Raw genomic sequence first — 20,126 nt, 5'->3', positions numbered from 1 at the left:
ATTTTTCAGCATGTTTATAAGTTTTGCCGCTTGGACGTTTATATAGGGGAAAAAGTGTCAGAATTATTAAGTATGTATGAATTTATTAATTAATGTACATGAATACTTATATATAAATATAGTAATGCTCTATTAAACCTTCATATCAGCTAAACCAAGGTCTTCATTTTGTTGTTTAGTTCTTTCGTAATCTTCGATGGTCATATTTGGATCTGGGTCTGGTGCATAGACATTTTGAATATATGAACCAGCCAATGGATCTTCCATTATCACGGTAAATTTAACTTTCCCAGCTAGGGCATCTTGAAGTCTTTGGAAAAAGGCAACCCAACGATCTTTGGTGGCTTGATCCATTGAATCAGAAGTTTGAGAGAAAACACGAGATTCTAATTCTTCGTAAACTTGTCTCATTAAACCTTCTAAGGTGGTAAATCTACCACCTAGGGTACCTTCTTGAATATCCAAATGCAATTCAGGGATGGTCATAGAACATGATTCAGATTTCAAAACATCACGAGATAAATCAGCTGGGTCATCACAATATAGAGTGATCTTTCTACCTTTTTCAGGAATGGCACCACCAGTTTTAACTTCATTTGATTTATACCCACATTTGTCACATACAGTGGACATAATAATAACTTCTTTGAAATGAGGTATATTAACAGGCTTCATATGGGTTTCACATTCAGACATACATGATGGACAAGATGCTCTAAATGTTTGCACTTCATTAGCATAGTTTTCAATGTCAGTAGCATCTGAAATATATTTCTCACCTTTAGCTTCTTCAGCAGCTGCAGCTGCAGTCCCCACCTTAACAGATTCAGATGGGTTTCTTTCACGATTGGATAATTCAGCCAACTTGTCTCTACGACGTTGTTCCAATTGATCTCTGGTTAAGATCCCCACTTGTACATTTTGTTCATCTGATCTAACATATTGGGTATGAGACCATTTATGTTGTGGTTCACCTGGCTTGTATTCGATCCAGGAGTTTCCAGCTGGATCATCCAAAATAAATGTTAAAGGTAGAGTTCCCTCTTCACAATTAATGAAACTCTTCACTTTGTTAATGAATGTAGCAATTTGGTCATACAATTTCTCATCAATCTTCTTTCTCATTTCTTGATCAGATTCCAAATCGTCAATCATTTCAGATAATAAACCTTCCACAGTGGTTAATTGCCCCCTCTTTGGTGGAATTTCCATATCTAATTCTAAAAACTTACAGGAAGCAGTTTCAGATTTAATTACTTGTCTGTTGAAATCTTCCTTATTTTCCACTTTTAAGAGATATTTAGAACCCTTTTCCTGGATTTCAGAAGCTGGTTGAATTTCAGAATTTCTCAACCCACAATGAGGACATTCGAAGGACATCAAAATAATCTCCCTGAAGTAAGGAATCGAGGTCAATAAAAGACGAGTGGTACCATTCTTACCACAGTTCATACATAGAGATTCGATCTCTTGCACTGGGTGGCCCATGGCGTCAGCAGCCCCCGTAAGTTTCACATCAGATTCATCTGCGTTAACTTCTTGTTGAACCTCTTGGGCGGCTTCACCGACTGGCTTGAAAAATTCTTCCTTCTTTTGTTCTTGTGACATAGTTATTTTTATTATTGCTATTGTAATGAAAATATAGCAGTAATCCTTGTACAAATGAGATGAGATGAGATTATATAACGTTTTCTACAAAATATTTCAAGACGAGATAGATTTTTTTTTCAAACTTAAATTTTTCACGAAGCGTCTAGAAGATTCTACTAACAAAGGAACAAATGAGGTGATACTTAATGAGTAAGTAGTTGATTTGGTTAGTAGTACCAAGGGTTATAAATGCTATAATGAATTATCATTGATTAGTTCTTCCTCGGCATCCTCATCTTCATCTTCCTCGTCGTCGTCATCATCATCATCGTCATCGTCCGAATGGTCTTCCTCCTCATCTTCTTGAGCATCCCGTTCTGACATTGCATTCGTATCTTCCAATGTCACATGTGTTTGGTTGTTGTCGTTGTCATCCTCATCTGCATCCTTGTTGACGCTCTCAACCATCCCGAAGGGCAGAAGGGTTTGTACCGTAGGAGTAAATAATTCATTCTCACTAACCCATCTCTTGAACCAGACCATAAACAAGGGATGTTCAAAGATCTCTATTGGGATCCCCGCCAAATTGAACAACTCCGCCAACTCTCTATAAGCTTGCATCGTCTTCATTCTCTGTAGATCGTAATCTACCGCAAAGGATTCCACCAGGGGTTTAATCATGGCCAATACTTTATCCGTATACGATCTCCTAAACACATCTGAGTCATGATCCAAATAATTCAGGAAGTTGGTAGGAGTGACTCGAATTCCATGTTCCATCTTGAGATGATCTCTGCATTTACGTGCTTGTGTGCGCCTTCTGATGGAATTGTTACCCATCTTTAATATCATATTGCATGTGGTGCTTGAAGCATGTTTGCTCTTGGTATGGAACTGACAGACCAGGTTCTCAGAATGTGGATCCTGAGCGAAAAGGAATTTGGCAAATGTATTAGGTGCCTTCTTTTTCAGAGTAGTCTTAGAGGGAAGTATTAATGTTAAATATGGTAGATGTGATTTGGGACATTTTTCCAATTTGGATAAAGTGTGCCTATGCGAAATTATATGTGGATGTGATGTTGATGTGGTTTGTTCTTTTGGTTCCTCCGATATGAGATTATTGGAGGATCCATTTATGAATATGTTATTTGAATCATTTGGAGAGGTGAATTGCTGCTGAGTATTTACATTTGGGATTGCAGTTGAATTCACGTTTGAGTTTGTTGTATTTACCAGTGGGTATGGGAAGGGGAATTTCATCTGTGAGTTTGCCATGAAGTTGTTGATTGTCGAGTTTGAGTATGGGTTTTGTCGTTGTTGCTGGTCAACACCTCGTTCTGGCTGTTGCTGTTGTTGCTGTTGTTTCTGCTGATATTGCATTTGCTGTTGAAGATTAGCAGGGTTCCGTAGGGTTTCTATGTTATTTTGTATGTTTTGACTCTGGGACAGTTCGTTTGCAGTGGGAGTAACGTCAGTTGGTGCCGGCATTCTTGAGGACCGTTGGTATTCATTGTGTTGCTCCAACATAACTGGTTTAGAGTGGTGTATTATATATATATATCAGCTGAAACAGGAAGAGTTGTTTGTGGAAAACACAGATGGATTGGAGTAGGTGAAATTTCACTTAACGATCGATTCAACTCACGCGCGATTGTTACACAATAGAGATTTGCAAATAATGCGTCAATGCAAGTGAAGTGATGAATACGTACAAAGAATAAGTATGATCAATGGGGTTCCTCGAGAGTCCGCGATATAGGGAAGGTATCAATAGCTATCATGAATAGCTTGGACCAGGAAAAGACACACTTTCTGACTTCTCAGGATCCCTCACTAACTCATTGCTCGGCCGATGTCACTTCTAGCGCAATGACGATGTTGAAAAATTGCCAGATTGAAAAAAAAATATATATTTGAATTCCACAACAAACAGTCAGACTCAGCACCGCAGTTATGCCCAGAGATCCATTAATCGGTATAGTAGGGAAGCCCTCCAGTGGTAAATCCACGACTTTAAACTCTCTAACGGATGCGAACGCTGCTGTGGGAGCGTTCCCCTTCTGCACGATCGATCCGAACCAAGCTACCGGTTATTTGCAAGTTCCCTGTGCCTGTTCTCGATTCCCTGACCATCCAGAATATACCAAATTGTGTAAACCGAATTACGGATGGTGTTCTGAGGGGAAGAGACACGTTCCTATCATGTTGTTGGATGTTGCAGGTTTGGTTCCTGGTGCACATTCAGGTAGAGGCTTAGGGAACAAGTTTTTGGATGATTTAAGACATGCAGATGCATTGATTCATGTGGTGGATGTCAGTGGGACTACAGATTCTGAGGGGAAGAATACTAGAGGATATGATCCCTTGTATGATGTGGAATGGTTACAGGATGAGATTCGTCTTTGGATCGAGGGTAATTTAAAGAAGAGGTGGGGGTCCATTGTGAGAAAGCATACTGCGACGAAATCCACCATTGTGGATACATTACAGGCACAATTTGGTGGGTATGGGTCTCATGCACCTATGATCCAGAGAGCTCTGTCTACGATAGAGGGGTTACCACCTTTGGAAAAATGGGATGATGAATGGATTACCAAAGTGGTGGCAGCTTTCATGAAGGAGAAGTTTCCTACTGTGCTTGCATTAAATAAGATGGATCATCCCGATGCGGATAAGAATGTATCCAAGATCATGTTGAAGTATCCAAACACTAAAGCTGTATTGACTAGTGCCATTACTGAAGTGTTTCTAAGAAAACTAAAGAAGCAAGGGTTTATCCATTATGAAGAAGGGACAGAATTCATAGATACGTGCGAAGATGATCCGGAAAACTTGAAACCACTGGACGAGAAACTGTTGAATCGTATTGAGAACATTAGAGATTTAGTGCTTTATAGATTTGGATCCACTGGTGTGGTGCAAGTGTTACAAGCGGCTACAGATCTATTAGGATTGATACCCGTGTACACGGTGAAGAATATACAAACGTTCACTGGTGGGAACGGTACGAACGTGTTCAGAGACTGTTTCCTCGTGAAGAAGGGCACCCCTGTGGGTAGAGTTGCCCGTTACATAATGGGTGGTGAAGTGACCATTGCTGCCATCGAGACTGTGGGAGGTGTCAGAGTCAGCGAGGAGGCAGCGGTGGAAGCTGGCAAGAATGATATCCTTGCGTTCAAGATAGCTCCCAGAAGCCAAGCCTAGGGTCCACCACTACCACTATCAATATCCATATACCAGATATAACGTAATAGAATATAACATAATACCTATCAATCACCCATCGTTACTAAGCAGTAACTCTTCCAGCCTACAATGAAAAAACAGCCCGCTTAGTAAGATTTTGCTGGACGGGCCGTGGCAAGCGATGCGGAAATCTCCAGCGCAAATATATAAAGGGAACACCGCTGAGGGGAGTACATCTTCTCTCAATCTTTTGCCACTGCACTATAACAATCAACTAACAAACAACCAAACACACACACATATATATACAAAAATGGTTAAGCAAATCACCTCCTCTGCTGAATTCGACTCTGCTATCGCTGCCGACAAATTGGTCGTCGTCGACTTCTTCGCCGTCTGGTGTGGTCCATGTAAGTTGATCGCCCCAATGGTTGACAAGTTTGAACAACAATACGAAAATGCTGCATTCTACAAGGTCGATGTCGATGAATTGTCTGATGTTGCTCAAAAGAACGAAATCTCTTCCATGCCAACTTTGCTATTCTTCAAGAGCGGTAAGCAAGTTGCCAAGGTTGTCGGTGCTAACCCAGCTGCCATCAAGCAAACCATCGCTGCTAACGTTTAATTGAATGATGCTGTCAGTTATCTAGCTTCTGTATAATTTAATAATAATACATTCCATTTTCGTACGTTTATTTCATTTTATTCGGCTTCTATCAAAAATCTATAACTATTTAGTTACCCTTGGAGATAATTGATTCAATTTCTGAATCGGTGTATCCAAAGATGTAAAGGGCATCCCTTAATGAATCAGTGTTCAATCTACATGGTGCAGCCTTTTGAACTCTTGGCTTGGCATTCCAGGCAATACCAAACCCTGCAACGCTCATGGCAGGTAAATCATTCCCACCATCACCGACCATACATGAGGCTTCCACGGGACACTGATACTTCTCACATAATTCCAATAATGTTTCCGCCTTACATTGACCATCCACTATATCGCCTAACACTTTACCAGTTAATTTCCCTTCGGTATCCATCTCTAAAGTATTGGCCTTAGCAACATCAAATTTCAACTCTTTGGCAATAAAACTGGCAAATTGAATGAATCCACCGCTTAAGACTGCCAATTTACTACCTTCCGCAGACAACACTTTGCATAGTTCGTGGACACCCTTAGTGATCTTCAACTTCCCCTTGATCTCATCGTACAAAGTATCAATTTTCAATCCTTCCAAGAGAGCAACACGTTCTCTCAAGGATTCTTTGAAATCAATCTCGTTATTCATAGCACGGTCAGTGATAGCCTTCACTTGTGGTTCCACATCAGCGTACGCGGCAATCAACTCGATGACTTCCTGATAAATTAACGTGGAATCCATATCAAACACTACAACTTTCTTGTTCTTACGGTATTGATCATTTCTCTGTACGATTATGTCTACAATCTCACTGTTGGCCTCAATAAAGGGGCTCAACAACCCGCGAGTCTCCTCTACCGTAGAGGACACCACATCTTCCAAATATATGTCAAGAGCTCTGTCAGAGAGTGGTTTTGTATCTTTGATCTGGCAACGTAAGGTGTTCTCGATATCTCTACTGAGTTGTTGAACTAATTCAGCAGATAATTTGGATCCGTGTGCAATTAGAGTGATCACTATCTTCTCGGAGTTGGTCATATCGTGGTTCAGCTGGCTGAGTGTTGTTGTTTCCCTTGTGTCGATGCACTCTTTGTTAATAGCTAGTCAGTCATCTTGTTTGGCGGAGTCACGAAATTTTCTTCGAGAAAGCAAACTTCAAACTTTCGCTAATGACAGAAAAAGGAAAGCATTAGATATATAGGAATTTACAATAAAAAGGGAAAGAGGTACACACTATATATATCTATGCATAGTATTTGAAAGTGTAGAGAAGGCCAATTTTTGAGTAAAAAGTTACTTATGCTGTTTGGCCCGAAAAGAAAACAAACTCTGCGGCACTTACAATCGGCCTGTGAATATCCTTTTTCCTATGTTACTAGAGGTTAAACATTTACCTAGGTTCTTTTTTAAATGGTTTCAAAACAGAACTAGTGATGGTGGAGCAAATAATATATTCAATTACCAAAAGCTCCAATATATACATATTTTGTTGTCTTTTTATAAATTGTTGATCCTACTAATGGCAAAATATAGTGTAGGTTGCAAAAAATAATTGTAAAGTGATGGGTTCCTTCCTGCGTCCTTGCGATGTCCTTCTTTTGTATTTTATAATCATGAGCTAGTTACAACAACGGAAACATGTCTCATCTTATAAGAGTTTGATAGTTGTATAGTTCATCTATCTCCAAAAACTTTCTGCGTAAAGCGAATTGAAAAACTCTGACTCTGGTGAAGTTCCAATATCAGCTGCTACTCAACGCAAGAAGATCAGCTTAAACGACAAGATGTCCAGGCAACTGCGTATCCTAGTCCCCGTTAAGAGAGTTCTTGACTCTCAACTGAAACCACGCCTTCTTTCCAGCACACAAATAGACACTGCAAATCTGAAATTCTCGATCAATCCCTTTGACGATATCGCCATTGAAGAATCGCTCCTACTAAAGAAACGTCATCCGGACTTGCAAGTCTCTACTCATGCCATCACTATTGGTCCCTCCAAGTCCCAGGATATCTTAAGAAATTGTCTCGCTAAGGGGATAGATAAAGCAACATTGATCTCTAACGAGGATAAGGGTGGTGATGGCGTGACCCTTGAGCCGTTAAAAGTGGCACATGTGCTTAAAGAAGTGGTCAGCAAGGGTGAGGTTGACTTGATCATTATGGGGAAGCAAGCCATCGATGATGATTTTAATATGACGGGTCAGATGATTGCCGGACTATTGAATTGGTCTCAGGCCACTAATGTGACTAAATTGGAGATTGTAGATGGGACGCATGTTAGGGTTGTTAGAGAAGTAGATGGAGGGAAGGAAACCTTATTGGCAAAGTTACCGTTGGTGATAACCACAGATTTGGGGTTGAATACTCCAAGATATGTTAAGTTGCAAAGCTTGATGAAGGCCAAGAAGAAGCCTATTGAAAAACTGGATCTTATCAACGATTTCCCTCAGGTGGATTTACAACCAAGATTAAAGATTGTGGAGGTCGAGGAACCGGAAACTAAGAAACAAGGTGTCATCTTGAATTCAGTGGATGAATTAATTGCCAAATTGAAAGAATCAAAATTGGTCTAACCTTCGATCATTTCATGTACATAAAAACAAAATTAACGGCAAATTATTCAACCCAATATTACACATATATACACATATATTTATATTCAAATACGTTTAGAAGGCGATAATACATTTTTTTCAATCATCCCCGGTGGTTTATTCTTCAAATAGGTATCAAAATACCATTTATCAAACATCTGAGAACCTTTATCATGAAATTGGCAGCTCCTCGTCAAGTTATCACATTCCTTGTGCCATGATTGAAACATTTCTTCGCTTGATTGTAATGGTTCTAATCTGAATTCGGGCACCCTAACTCTAGACAATTTCTCTCGGGGAAAATCAGGGCCAAACTTGTTGTATAGGGGAACTTTCCTCAGTATGTCGTGTGCATTATTGTTTTTCAGGTGTTCATTTGCTGGTGAGCTATCTGGTTCCATAATTACGACGCATTTATGGAAGTGTCCTTCTAACTCTAACCTTTGCTCATGGTATACTCTAGTAATTACAACGTTCAACATTTCAAGTTCCTAGAACTCATAGCGCACTTATGGAAAAAAATTAAAGACACCACTGATCGAGTAAAGATAAACAAAGATGTGGTCTGCAATGGGCAAAAGCTATAACGTTTGGATCATCACACATACTGTTAATGGAATGACGTTCTCCCTACAATAGAAACAGTGATGTTATAAAATATTTTGCTTAATTTTCCAATCGTATATCAGTGTAGGTGTGGACAACATCATCTAAACGATTGATTGATGACAGCTGAGAACCATCTTGAGTTGGTTTCCTTCCCTAGTGACGATTTAAACCATAATTAGGTGGAGTCTTGTACCTTTTAACGGAAAGACATGGGTCCAAAACTGTTCGTTGGTTTCATGCTAGGACGCCACTTTAGCATATCGGCTTCCTTCATGGAATTGACATACCACTACCTTCTATTTCTACATCAACCAAAAATATAAACATATTTACAAAGTTTAACTGTACTCCACCTGTGTTTTTTCCGAACCATGAACTATAAAGAATGATGGAAGAACATAGTATATTATTATATACCCGATGCCTCAATCATAGCTTGATTACTGATATGAAAATATCCATTTTGGATATAATGAATTCAAGGAAGAGAATTTATAATGAAAGTTTTACTTTGAATGGGCAGATATTGTTACTCGAAAAACGGGATAGATGGAGAGCGGTAATTTATACATTTGTTTCATCATATGAAGTTCTAATGTTAAGCAAACATGGTACCCAAAGTGGATTTTGACAGTTTGTTGAGATATTTGATTGCCTATCTTTCTCTTTTACAATTCCTACCTCTTGTATAGTAAAGGTGAAAGTCCAAGGTTTTACAATAATTGTGGTTTATTTTACTGACTCCATCCCACTTGTGCTCAACTAAAACCTTTTAGTAATAACAAACTGAGTGGGGTGACTCTATGCTATTAATAAACTGATATGTATGTAGGGGCTCATCCAAAATTTAATTTAATGCTTCCACATTTCGAACCTTACTACAATTTGTAGCCCCTTCAACACACACCTCTGCATAGCGACATCCCCAGAGCTTATCTAGGATTGTACATCTAACATACCCTTGCACAAGCTGTTCCATAGCTGCAGGGAGTTTGGTTTTGGAAGGAGAATTAAACTATACCAATGACAATAAGGTTCTGTTTTAATGACGTTTCCAAAATCGGAGCGGAGAATGGAACTCCGGATATTCCCGGCCCAATTATATGCTGGATTTTTGTGCCGACATGGACTTTTTCAATGCATGTATTGTTCAATCATTGCAATCTCACTATCTTACGTAGTTTGCAAAAGAGGAGTTCCCGTTGTAAAAACATAATTATCAACTAAAGTCAGAGCGGATGAATATGATAGGTTTGTTGCCTATGTAAGACGAATTAATCAAATAAAAATGCATAGAAAAGCCGCTGCTTTGAGCGTATTTATAAAAGGGTTGTTCTCTTCTTATTCATTTTTTCTTTCTATCTTTCACGATAATGAACCAATCAAGAATTATCAAAACTACCTTTAAGACACTAAATAGAAAATGCAAATCATGAAAATATTGGGCTCGGTTGCTCTGTTGGCAATGGTCCAGCCAATTGTTCAAGCAGCACTGTCTGAGGTATCTGAATGTCAAAGTTGTTATACTTTACCAACAACTTCTATTAGTAGCTGGACAGTTTATTATTCAGTTATACATGTTGAATGGCAAACAAGTGAATGGGTTACCACCTTTAGTGCTGATAGATCAGCAATGACTAATTCCTTAGTTCCTGGTAGTACAACCTTCTGTTTCCCTGACGCCTGTAATTCTAATCCTGATCTATATGACTGTGAACCCGTCACTGCAACTTGGTGTTTAAGGATCAACACATGGGGTTGGCATAGCTTTGATGTTCGCCAATTGAAATGTTCCAGAAGTTTATCTGCTCCTGCTCCTGCTGCGTGTGAAGATACGACTTTCTCGATCTCACACCTCGGGTATGTACAAAGATGTTTAGAAATTACGTCAAGTTTAGTATGTAAAACATCAACCCCACCAGTGTTAGAAACCACCTCCTTCCCTGAAACTTCCATCACTATGGAAGCCACACATCTTCCAGAACTCTCAACAGTTTCAAAGACGGGCTCTAATCCAGAACCTACTCCTCTTCCAGACACTACCTCTATTCCAAATAGCGAAATTATCCCAACGTCATCCCCTTCAAAAACGGCCCCTGTCCCAGAACCTCCATCCACCGCTGAAACTTCAGCGATTGTAGAACCAGACACTACCTCTATTCCAGATAGCGAAATTATTCCAACTTCATCCCCTTCAGAAACGGCTCCTGTCCCAGAACCTCCATCCACCGCTGAAACTTCAGCGATTGTAGAACCAGACACTACCTCTATTCCAGATAGCGAAATTATTCCAACGTCATCCCCTTCAGAAACGGCCTCTGTTCCAGAGCCAGCAATCACCTCCGCTTCAAGTCAACAAATAATTCCAACTCCATCATCACGCCTTTCTGAAACTATATCTGCTCCAGAAACTCCAGCCGTCCCTGAAACTTTGACGATTTCTACTCCAATTTCGATTCTACCAGGAACCACACTAGATCCGGAACCAGGAGATTCTTCCATTCCTATAACCATCCCTGTTCTAAGCACCACTTCACTTTCTGAAAGTCATCCTCTTTCAAAAGTCTCAACTTCACTAGGGTCAGAATCGATACCTGTCTCAGACACCATTCCTGATCTAGGCACTTCAACTATTTCTGGGTCAAAACTTTCTTCAGCCGCAAAAACAATCTCAGTTTCGGAACTAACAACTGCTAATATTAAGGAAAGTAGCTCTGCACGCACTATGAATGAACTAGTAACCTCTGATGTTTCCATCTCTACTACATATGTTGTTCCACCACCAACTACTGTAACGACCACTAATGTCATTACGACGGTTAAAACATTGACGACATGTGCGGGAGAGGAGCCATGCGAACCAGCCACAACGACACTAGTATTCACTTCTGTAAAGACCCAAGTTATTTCTGAATATGTCACTGTTTCTTGTGCTGAACCAGAATGTCTTGAACCTCAAACTTTTACTATTACATTGACTATTGACTGTCCTGCTGCTGAATGTACGCCAGCTCCAGGTTCGCCAGAATCTCCAGCTGATGTTGATTTTGGTTCCGAAGGTTCTTCAGGTTCTCAAGGCTCTCAAGGCTCTGCTGATGCTTCCGGTTCCCAAAATGCTCAAGGTGCTCAAGGTGCTTTGGATGCTCAAGGTGCTCAAGGTGCTCAAGGTGCTCAAGGTGCTCAAGGTGCTCAAGGTGCTCAAGGTGCTCAAGGTGCTCAAGGTGCTTCTGATTCTCAAGGTGCTCAAGGTGCTCAAGGTACTCAAGGTGCTCAAGGTGCTTCTGATTCTCAAGGTGCTCAAGGTGCATCTAATGCTGAAACCACCACCATTCAACCATATCATACTTTAGCTGCTGAAGATGAGTATCATGAGTTACAAGCATTTGAAGGTGCTGCTAATATGCTGGCTAATATCAATCTATGGCATATCTTAGGTATCGTTCCATTATTCCTATAATTTTGATATTCCCCAATATTTCAAGCTCGTTCTAAGATCATCATGACCTAGCATACCAGTAATCATCATGTAATCTTATTGTACTTTCATCTATAATTTTTTTCTATTTTCTCAACTACGAGGCTTCCTCTAGTTTTTCATAAGATTAATTCATTATCCCAAAACGTATTTTTGAATGTTCAGTTTATTTAGCCACTTATTTTTTCAACGATGGTTAAAATACTTTATGCAATAGGAAAAGCTTTGGTTCAAAAAGGCAAACTTTTCAGCTACACATTCAACACTTGCTATCAAGGTTTCGAAATTTCATTTAGTTGTTCTATTCTATTTGATTTCAATCCTGCATTGCGTTTGCATTTATACCTTTCTTTTATTCTTGCGAAAATAATAGAGTGATTATGCCGTACCATCTGGAAAACCCTATAAACTAAAGTTGATCGATGTTAACGTCACATGACAGAAAAATAAAGTTATTGAATATAAAATTGAGGCAACTACGTAAAGTTCTTTTCATTGATCTCGAAATATTGTTGTTGCTCCCATTAAATTTGATTGATATGTATATATGATAAATAATCATTATTCAATACATCTCACTTTGGATGAATACACCTTTCTCTCTATATCTATCCCCAAAGTTAGTGTTGCAATGGATCCCAGCTTTTCACCACGTACAAGATTTTCGTAATATAGTTGATAACATGGGAAATATCTGTCAACAAATGATTTCACTTCTTCATCAGTCATTCCCTTCCCAGTTTTGGAAATAAGGTCATGTTCTTGTTGAGTTCTCCATGTATATACATTTTGGATGGTATCAGCACAAAGTACAATTCCCAATGAATTTATCTCGGGATTTTTCCACATGAGATCTCCATACATGAATAATTTCGCATTAACGTCGACCATATCACCTTTCAATAGATCATCGTTATCTTTTCCTTGTAAAACGGCCTCAAAACCAATAAACCACCCTTCTAATATTATTATATCAATAGGAACATCCAACTCTAGACGTGTAGCACATCTGTCACCCTCACCGTCGAACTTTGATTTATCGTACTGGGGCAACAATAATTTGTTCTCCTCCCTGTTATTACCTCTCTTTTGGTTCACCGCGTTTAACACATCATTCAACACATTCATGTCATGAGTACCAGGCAACCCTCTTCCTTGTAATAATTTATTCTTGGAAAAGGTTTTGCTCAACTTCAACTGATCGTCATGCGTCAAATAAAAATCATCAATAGATGTCAAAGCGACCTTCCTTTCCCCTTTGTATTTTTCCACTAGATGATCATATAATAATCTGCTTGTATATGTCTTCCCTGAACCTTGAGGACCTGATACGAAAATGTACAATGGGTCTGTGGCGCCGGTTTCAAAGTATTCGGGAATATATGTGTCTACAAACTCAAATGAGTGTTCCACTATAGTCATATGTGGCATGGTTTCGTTATTTTTCTTTAATTTGATTGCAATTTTGCTGCTTGAGGGTTTCTATTGTGAAGGATCTGCAAGGAACCTATGATCTCTATTCTTATATTAAACTTTTTATCCCCTTTGAAATATTTGCAGCGCGTCTCAAATAAATCTAATATCACGTTAATTCTATACAATTTCTCATATATATAAATACATAAAAGGCATATCGTCTAAAACATACCTTCGATCTCTCCGTCGTCATTTACTTCAATGTTCATGAACCCACAGTGAGTGGGTAACCCTGGGATGGTTTGGATCTCAGCGGCAAGGGCATATAAGTAGCCTGCACCAATGGATGCTCTAACATCTCTTATTGGGAAAGTAAATCCTGTGGGGACACCTTTCAATGCAGCATCATGTGACAAAGAATATTGTGTCTTTGCAATACAAATGGGCAAATCACCGAAACCTTGTTTGGTGTACAATTCAATCTTCTTTTGTGCTTCTGGCAAGAACTCCACGTCTTTGGCACCATACATGATTTCTGCAATCTTTTCAATCTTTTGTTCCACAGATAAACCCTTGGTATCGTATAAGAATTGGAAATCATCGTTGGTGGTTTCTTGGGTAGCCTTAATAATACCATTGGCCAAGTCAACGGCACCGGCACCACCCTCTTCCCAATGGTTAGAAACAATAGCATCATAGGCACCAGCCTTCAATGATTCTTCTCTAATCACTTCATGTTCCAATGCAGTGTCAGAAGACATCTTGTTGATGGCAACTACAACAGGCAAGTTATATTGCTTAGCATTAGCAATATGTTTGGCCAAATTGGCACACCCCTTTCTTAACATATCAACATTTTCCGTGGTGTATTCCTTTGGCAATGCTGCACCAGCTTTAACTTCTGGCCCACCACCATGTACTTTCAAAGCTCTCACAGTAGCAACGATGACAACAACGTCTGGGACTAATCCGGAGGAACGACATTTGATGTTTAAGAATCTCTCACCACCCATAGTGAAGTCGAAACCGGCTTCAGTGATCACGTACCCAGATCTTTCATTCTTTTCCGCTTGTGGCAACTCAGCATCCACCCCAGCTAATTTCAAAGCCATTTTGTCAGCTAGAACGGACGAGGCCCCAATGGAAATGTTAGCAAATGGTCCAGCATGAACGAAAACTGGAGTACCTTCCAAAGTTTGCATAATATTTGGCTTAATGGCATCCTTTAACAAGGCAGTCATTGCACCAGCACAACCAATGTCTTCACAGGTGATTGGTTCACCGGCCTTGGATGCACCAATAACAATTTCACCCAATCTTTCTCTCATATCAGACAATGAGTTAGTCAAGGCTAAGATAGCCATACATTCAGAGGCCACGGATATATCAAACCCGGTCTTTCTAGTGAAACCACGTTCAGTTGGAGCTTCACCCACTGTAATACCTCTTAGGAATCTGTCATTACAGTCCACCACACGTCTCCATGTAATGGTATCAGGATCAATATCAAGACGAGCAAATCTGGTAATTTCTTCTGGAGTTAAATCATCTGGATTGGTCTTATCGATACCTAGTTTTTTCAATCTTCTTAGCATAGATTGGGTAAATTTCCTTTCACCCTTCTTTGCTGGAACTAATCTCTTATATAATGGACCATCCTTTTGAGTCGATTCATGGAACATTCTTGTATCAATAGCAGCTGCTAGCAAGTTATTAGCAATTGAAATGGCATGAATGTCACCGGTGACATGTAAATTAAATTCATCCATTGGAATCACTTGAGAATAACCACCACCTGCAGCACCACCTTTAATACCAAAAGTAGGACCTTGAGATGGTTGACGAACATTTGCAAAGACGGTTTTGTTTAAATGAGCACCAAGAGCTTGAGCCAGCCCAACAGTAGTGGTTGATTTACCTTCACCTAATGGGGTTGGAGTAATACCAGTAACAACGACATATTTACCATTCTCCTTATGTTGAAGACGATCTAAAATTTTTAAGCTGACTTTAGCTTTTGTGGAACCATATGGTTCCAACTCAGACGGCAAGATCCCTGCTTCCAAAGCCACTTGAGAAATATCCTTAGGTTTTTGAGCTCTAGAAATTTCGAAATCAGATGGGACAGGTTTTAATAAATTCAATGATAATGGTTCGAATTCGACTAGTTTACCATGATGAGCCAATTGACGCTTAGCGGCAATTAAAGTGTTTTGCATCAGCATAGCCACAGTCATAGGGCCCACTCCACCTGGGACGGGAGTAATAAGTCTAACATACTTCAAAGCTTCGTTAAATTCAACATCACCCACGCATTTAAACCCAGATTTCTTATTTGGATCTTCGACGTAATTGGTCCCAACATCAATAACCACACAACCCTTCTTGTTATCCTTGAACCATTCCCCCTTAACAAATTCCGGTTTACCAATGGCAACCACGACAATATCGGCATCTTGTAAATATTGTTCGATATTATGGGTCTTGGAATGAGTAATCGTAACTGTGGAATCCAAAGATTTCAATAATTCAGCCACTGGAGACCCAACGATATCGGATCTACCTACCACCACAGAACGAGAACCACTGATGGTAACGTTATAACGTTTCAATAGCTCGATGATACCCTTTGGTGTGCATGGTAAGAAATCCGGGGTCCCGTTCTTCTTATTCAATTCACCAATATTCATAGGACCAAACCCGTCAACATCCTTGGAAGAATGCACGGCGGACGTAACCTTATCCTCGTTAATATGAGGTGGTAGTGGTAATTGGACGATGATACCGTGAGTAGCAGGATCTTCGTTCAATAGAACAATTTTTTCCAAAAGGTCAGCTTGAGAGACGTTTTCATCCAAATGAACGAAATTGACAATAATGTCAGCTTCTTCGGCAGCCTTACGCTTCATACGGACATACGTAGCAGAATCTGGTCTGTTTCCGACTTGAATGATGGCTAAGTGCGGATGGAAGTTTGGGATCTGAGATTTCAATTGAGCCACTTCTTGAGCAATCTCGGAACGGATTGTCTGGGCACATTGTTTACCGTCAATCAACTGGCCACTCATTGTTGCTGTATCGACTTATTCACCTGTTGATGAGTTATCCGAAAGATAAGATGAGGTAACAAGAGATGAAAGAGTGAAGAATCTTCTTAAAATGAATCATCTGACTGTTTTTTCCAAATTTCAAAATGAAAACTGTGACAGCGAAATTTCACGAGTCAAAAAACCTACAAAAACTGTGTTAACAATTAATGAATGAATGAATAAATTATATAAATTGTATGTCTACCAACCCCAGAGAGCAGGTTCGTAACCCTCTGTCACCTCATCATCCTCCCCGTATACATCTTGCCAATGGTTGAACCCACCTCTCAGTATCCACACCTTCACTGTCTGTAGGTCCTTATCTTGCAATGCCCGTAGGAACTTCATGGCCGCAGAAGGTCCTCTCTGTTGAGACTGAGCACAATGGAATACCACGTTGACGATCACATCCTCATGGTTCCTCGAGATGGAAAGGATCCGGTCTCGTAATTCCTCCATGGTGGCATCATCTCCAGAGAGTTTTTTGTACGGATAATTCCAACAGCCCAGGATGTGCCCGCCGATGTAATCTGAACCTCGAACATCGATCACTTGGAATGCTTGTCCCAGCGATGTATGGCCCTTCTTGATCCATTCGTGTAGGTCGGCGGCGTCTAGGTACTTGATATTGGTTACTGAACGTGCACCCATCGTTGTTTGCTTAGTTGCGAGGCAATACAATGTAAGTTAACGTGAGTGGAACTTTCTCAACTGCGAGTTTTCCGTTTCTTATACGTATTGGTTCGATGTTCAATAATTCTTCCCAAAATAAAAGGTAATCGTTGTATTGGGTTAATGGAAGGTCATTGGGGCCCATTAATTCTGTTTATATTGATAATCATTATCTGATGAAGAAATATTGCTTTATTAACTAATTGTGCCGGGATCCATATAATTGTGGACTCTTTCAGTGTGGAAAGTGGGATCCCGGCCCAGCGTTTATACTCCCCTTCGACTTTTTTCACTTTTGCAATGAGAACTGAAAAATTTTCCAATTAGTAACCAGAACCAACATCATCACTTGACCAGAACTACAAGGCAGGGGCTAAAGTATCGTCAGAAACATGTTTCAAGTTACCACTCAAGAGGCACTATTCATTGGTGCCAATAGACAAACCCAAGTCTCAGATCAGCACGCTAAAACTCACATTGTAGCTTTCGGTGCAGGTCAAACCATTGCTCTTTGGAACCCCCTAGATGAGAACTCTCAAGGTGTATTTGCCACTTTGAAGGGCCATGAAGCTGAAGTGACTTGTGTTAAGTTTATTACGGACACACCATATATGGTTTCTTGTTCTGAGGATCATCATGTTAAGATTTGGAAACAAAATCCAGGTGTAGCCAGGGAAGTGGACGGATGGACTTGTGTGCAAACACTGGACCATTATTCTCATACCGTAGTTGCATTGGCCGTCCTACCTGGTTTGATAGCTGTGGGATGCGCCGATGGGAAAGTATCATTGTGGGTTCAAAAAATGAAGGAAGATGTATTTATTCTGGGAGAGGAATTCGAAGTTCAAAAAGGTGTTCTTCCATTGGCCTTAGCCTTCTCTAAAGTTATAGATGATAAATATCTATTGGCAGTTGGTGGTACTAACGTAAATGTTTTCGTGTTTTCGTTTGTTCTTAATGCTACTGCTGAAACTATTGAAACGTTACAATTGGCGGCCAAATTGGAAGGTCATGAAGATTGGATTAAATCGTTGGCTTTCCGCCATCAGGAGACTCCGGGTGACTATTTATTATGTTCAGGATCACAGGATCGTTACATCAGATTGTGGAGAATTAGAATAAACGATCTCATTGAAGAACAAGATGAGGATGATGAGGACATCGCTACTAAATTGGCTTTATTAAACAATAAACAGTACAAGTTCCATGTCACTGATGCTCTAAGAGTCTGTATAAATTTTGAGGCTTTAATCATGGGTCATGATGATTGGATTTCTTCTCTGCAATGGCATGAAACACGATTACAATTGTTAGCCTCCACAGCAGATACTGCATTGATGGTATGGGAACCTGATGAAGCATCTGGAATCTGGGTGTGCGGACTAAGATTGGGTGAACTGTCATCTAAAGGTGCGTCCACAGCAACTGGTTCTGCAGGTGGGTTTTGGTCTTGTCTTTGGTTCTCTCACCAAAACAAAGATTATATTCTAACGAATGGTAAAACTGGTTCTTGGAGAGTATGGACCACAGAAGAAGGAAATACTCTTTGCGATCAAGAGTTAGGGATTACTGGTGCTACAAAACAGGTCACTGATATTGCATGGTCCCCCAAGGGTGAATATTTACTATCTACCTCTCTAGATCAAACAACGAGATTATTTGCTCCATGGATTTATAATAACGATGGTACCAAGAGAAATACAGCTACTTGGCATGAGTTCTCTAGACCACAAATTCATGGTTATGATATGATTTGTGTGGAACCAATGAGTGGTGCAAGATTTGTAAGTGGTGGTGATGAAAAGATATTAAGATCTTTTGATGAGCCAAAAGGTGTCGCTGAGCTATTACAAAAGTTTGTTGGTATTAAAACAGATTCAGTCGAGGAGATGCCAGAAACTGCGTCAGTCCCCGTTCTAGGTTTATCCAATAAGGCTAGTACAGGTGATGAGGAATCAGACGAGGAAAAGGAAGAAAATAATGCTAATCATGACGGGTCATACGACATGCTAGGTGAATTAACTACTCCACCTAAGGAAGATCAATTACAAAGACACTTATTGTGGCCCGAGATTGAGAAACTGTATGGACATGGTTATGAAATTACTTGTTTAGACGTTTCTCCTGATGGGAAATTTATTGCATCTGCATGTAGGTCAAATACCCCACAACACGCTGTTGTTAGAATATTTAATACCGATAATTGGTTGGAGGTAAAACCTCCATTGGCATTCCATACTTTGACAGTTACGAAATTGCGGTTTTCACCAGATAGCAAGTACTTGTTGAGTGTGTGTAGAGATAGACAATGGGTCGTCTGGGAAAGGGATCCTGAAACAGATAAATTTACTTTAAAATACAAAACTGCAAAACCACATACTAGAATTATTTGGGATGGTGATTGGGCTCCACTAGAGTTTGGTAACGTCTTTGTTACTGGGTCCAGAGATAGAACCATTAAACTTTGGAAATTTGATGAAAATAAAAGTAATTTTGACCTGGAAAATTCCATTAAACATGACAAGCCTGTAACAGCATTATCTGTGTTTGATTCTGTCCTTGATGGTAAACTTCTCATTGCTGTTGGTTTAGAAGATGGTTCCATTTACATTTATAAATATGATTCAACAAGTGGCTTTGATGTTGTGGAAGTTCTAAATGATTTGATCACACCAGCGGAGAAATTAACGAGATTGAGATGGTCTCGCTCACAAAGAAATAACAAATTATGGTTAGCTGCCGCAAGCAGCGACACTTCGACTCGTATTTATTCTATTGATCTTCTGAATTGATACATTTACGGTCAAACGCTACGTACTAATATTTATCGATATAAAGCAAAAGAAAAACA

The 20,126-nt window shown here is 39.8% G+C and overlaps 12 protein-coding genes across 12 annotated transcripts; 5 read left to right on the top strand and 7 right to left on the bottom strand.

Annotated features, from left to right (window-relative positions):
• Nucleotides 1-132: 132 nt before the first annotated feature.
• On the bottom strand, nucleotides 133-1,608 carry ZPR1 (zinc finger-containing protein ZPR1; the record flags this gene model as incomplete). The annotated part of the gene is made up of 1 exon (XM_003673629.1): nucleotides 133-1,608. One exon carries the CDS (start codon nucleotides 1,606-1,608, stop codon nucleotides 133-135), a length of 1,476 nt encoding a protein of 491 aa, XP_003673677.1.
• Nucleotides 1,609-1,842: 234 nt separating this feature from the next.
• On the bottom strand, nucleotides 1,843-3,117 carry RSF1 (Rsf1p; the record flags this gene model as incomplete). Its single annotated transcript, XM_003673628.1, has 1 exon — nucleotides 1,843-3,117. The coding sequence occupies one exon, from the start codon at nucleotides 3,115-3,117 to the stop codon at nucleotides 1,843-1,845; it is 1,275 nt and encodes a 424-aa protein (XP_003673676.1).
• Nucleotides 3,118-3,543: 426 nt separating this feature from the next.
• Nucleotides 3,544-4,794, top strand: NCAS0A07360 (uncharacterized protein; the record flags this gene model as incomplete). The annotated part of the gene is made up of 1 exon (XM_003673627.1): nucleotides 3,544-4,794. One exon carries the CDS (start codon nucleotides 3,544-3,546, stop codon nucleotides 4,792-4,794), a length of 1,251 nt encoding a protein of 416 aa, XP_003673675.1.
• A 163-nt stretch (nucleotides 4,795-4,957) lies between these two features.
• On the top strand, nucleotides 4,958-5,401 carry TRX2 (thioredoxin TRX2; the record flags this gene model as incomplete). The annotated part of the gene is made up of 1 exon (XM_003673626.1): nucleotides 4,958-5,401. One exon carries the CDS (start codon nucleotides 4,958-4,960, stop codon nucleotides 5,399-5,401), a length of 444 nt encoding a protein of 147 aa, XP_003673674.1.
• A 109-nt stretch (nucleotides 5,402-5,510) lies between these two features.
• Nucleotides 5,511-6,458, bottom strand: SER2 (phosphoserine phosphatase; the record flags this gene model as incomplete). The annotated part of the gene is made up of 1 exon (XM_003673625.1): nucleotides 5,511-6,458. The coding sequence occupies one exon, from the start codon at nucleotides 6,456-6,458 to the stop codon at nucleotides 5,511-5,513; it is 948 nt and encodes a 315-aa protein (XP_003673673.1).
• A 746-nt stretch (nucleotides 6,459-7,204) lies between these two features.
• Nucleotides 7,205-7,993, top strand: CIR1 (Cir1p; the record flags this gene model as incomplete). The annotated part of the gene is made up of 1 exon (XM_003673624.1): nucleotides 7,205-7,993. One exon carries the CDS (start codon nucleotides 7,205-7,207, stop codon nucleotides 7,991-7,993), a length of 789 nt encoding a protein of 262 aa, XP_003673672.1.
• An 86-nt stretch (nucleotides 7,994-8,079) lies between these two features.
• MVB12 (ubiquitin-binding ESCRT-I subunit protein MVB12) lies at nucleotides 8,080-8,496 on the bottom strand (the record flags this gene model as incomplete). Its single annotated transcript, XM_003673623.1, has 1 exon — nucleotides 8,080-8,496. One exon carries the CDS (start codon nucleotides 8,494-8,496, stop codon nucleotides 8,080-8,082), a length of 417 nt encoding a protein of 138 aa, XP_003673671.1.
• A 1,550-nt stretch (nucleotides 8,497-10,046) lies between these two features.
• On the top strand, nucleotides 10,047-12,080 carry NCAS0A07310 (uncharacterized protein; the record flags this gene model as incomplete). Its single annotated transcript, XM_003673622.1, has 1 exon — nucleotides 10,047-12,080. One exon carries the CDS (start codon nucleotides 10,047-10,049, stop codon nucleotides 12,078-12,080), a length of 2,034 nt encoding a protein of 677 aa, XP_003673670.1.
• A 579-nt stretch (nucleotides 12,081-12,659) lies between these two features.
• On the bottom strand, nucleotides 12,660-13,529 carry TDA10 (putative ATP-dependent kinase; the record flags this gene model as incomplete). The annotated part of the gene is made up of 1 exon (XM_003673621.1): nucleotides 12,660-13,529. One exon carries the CDS (start codon nucleotides 13,527-13,529, stop codon nucleotides 12,660-12,662), a length of 870 nt encoding a protein of 289 aa, XP_003673669.1.
• Nucleotides 13,530-13,735: 206 nt separating this feature from the next.
• On the bottom strand, nucleotides 13,736-16,582 carry ADE3 (trifunctional formate-tetrahydrofolate ligase/methenyltetrahydrofolate cyclohydrolase/methylenetetrahydrofolate dehydrogenase ADE3; the record flags this gene model as incomplete). The annotated part of the gene is made up of 1 exon (XM_003673620.1): nucleotides 13,736-16,582. One exon carries the CDS (start codon nucleotides 16,580-16,582, stop codon nucleotides 13,736-13,738), a length of 2,847 nt encoding a protein of 948 aa, XP_003673668.1.
• A 222-nt stretch (nucleotides 16,583-16,804) lies between these two features.
• On the bottom strand, nucleotides 16,805-17,254 carry YCH1 (phosphatase YCH1; the record flags this gene model as incomplete). The annotated part of the gene is made up of 1 exon (XM_003673619.1): nucleotides 16,805-17,254. One exon carries the CDS (start codon nucleotides 17,252-17,254, stop codon nucleotides 16,805-16,807), a length of 450 nt encoding a protein of 149 aa, XP_003673667.1.
• Nucleotides 17,255-17,667: 413 nt separating this feature from the next.
• On the top strand, nucleotides 17,668-20,067 carry ELP2 (Elongator subunit ELP2; the record flags this gene model as incomplete). The annotated part of the gene is made up of 1 exon (XM_003673618.1): nucleotides 17,668-20,067. The coding sequence occupies one exon, from the start codon at nucleotides 17,668-17,670 to the stop codon at nucleotides 20,065-20,067; it is 2,400 nt and encodes a 799-aa protein (XP_003673666.1).
• Between the last annotated feature and the right edge of the window lie 59 nt (nucleotides 20,068-20,126).

This window comes from Naumovozyma castellii, chromosome 1, assembly GCF_000237345.1.
Source record: "Naumovozyma castellii chromosome 1, complete genome".
Taxonomy (NCBI): domain Eukaryota; kingdom Fungi; phylum Ascomycota; class Saccharomycetes; order Saccharomycetales; family Saccharomycetaceae; genus Naumovozyma; species Naumovozyma castellii.
Note: the sequence above shows the minus strand (reverse complement) of the source record. Positions and strands in the feature narration are given on the sequence as shown.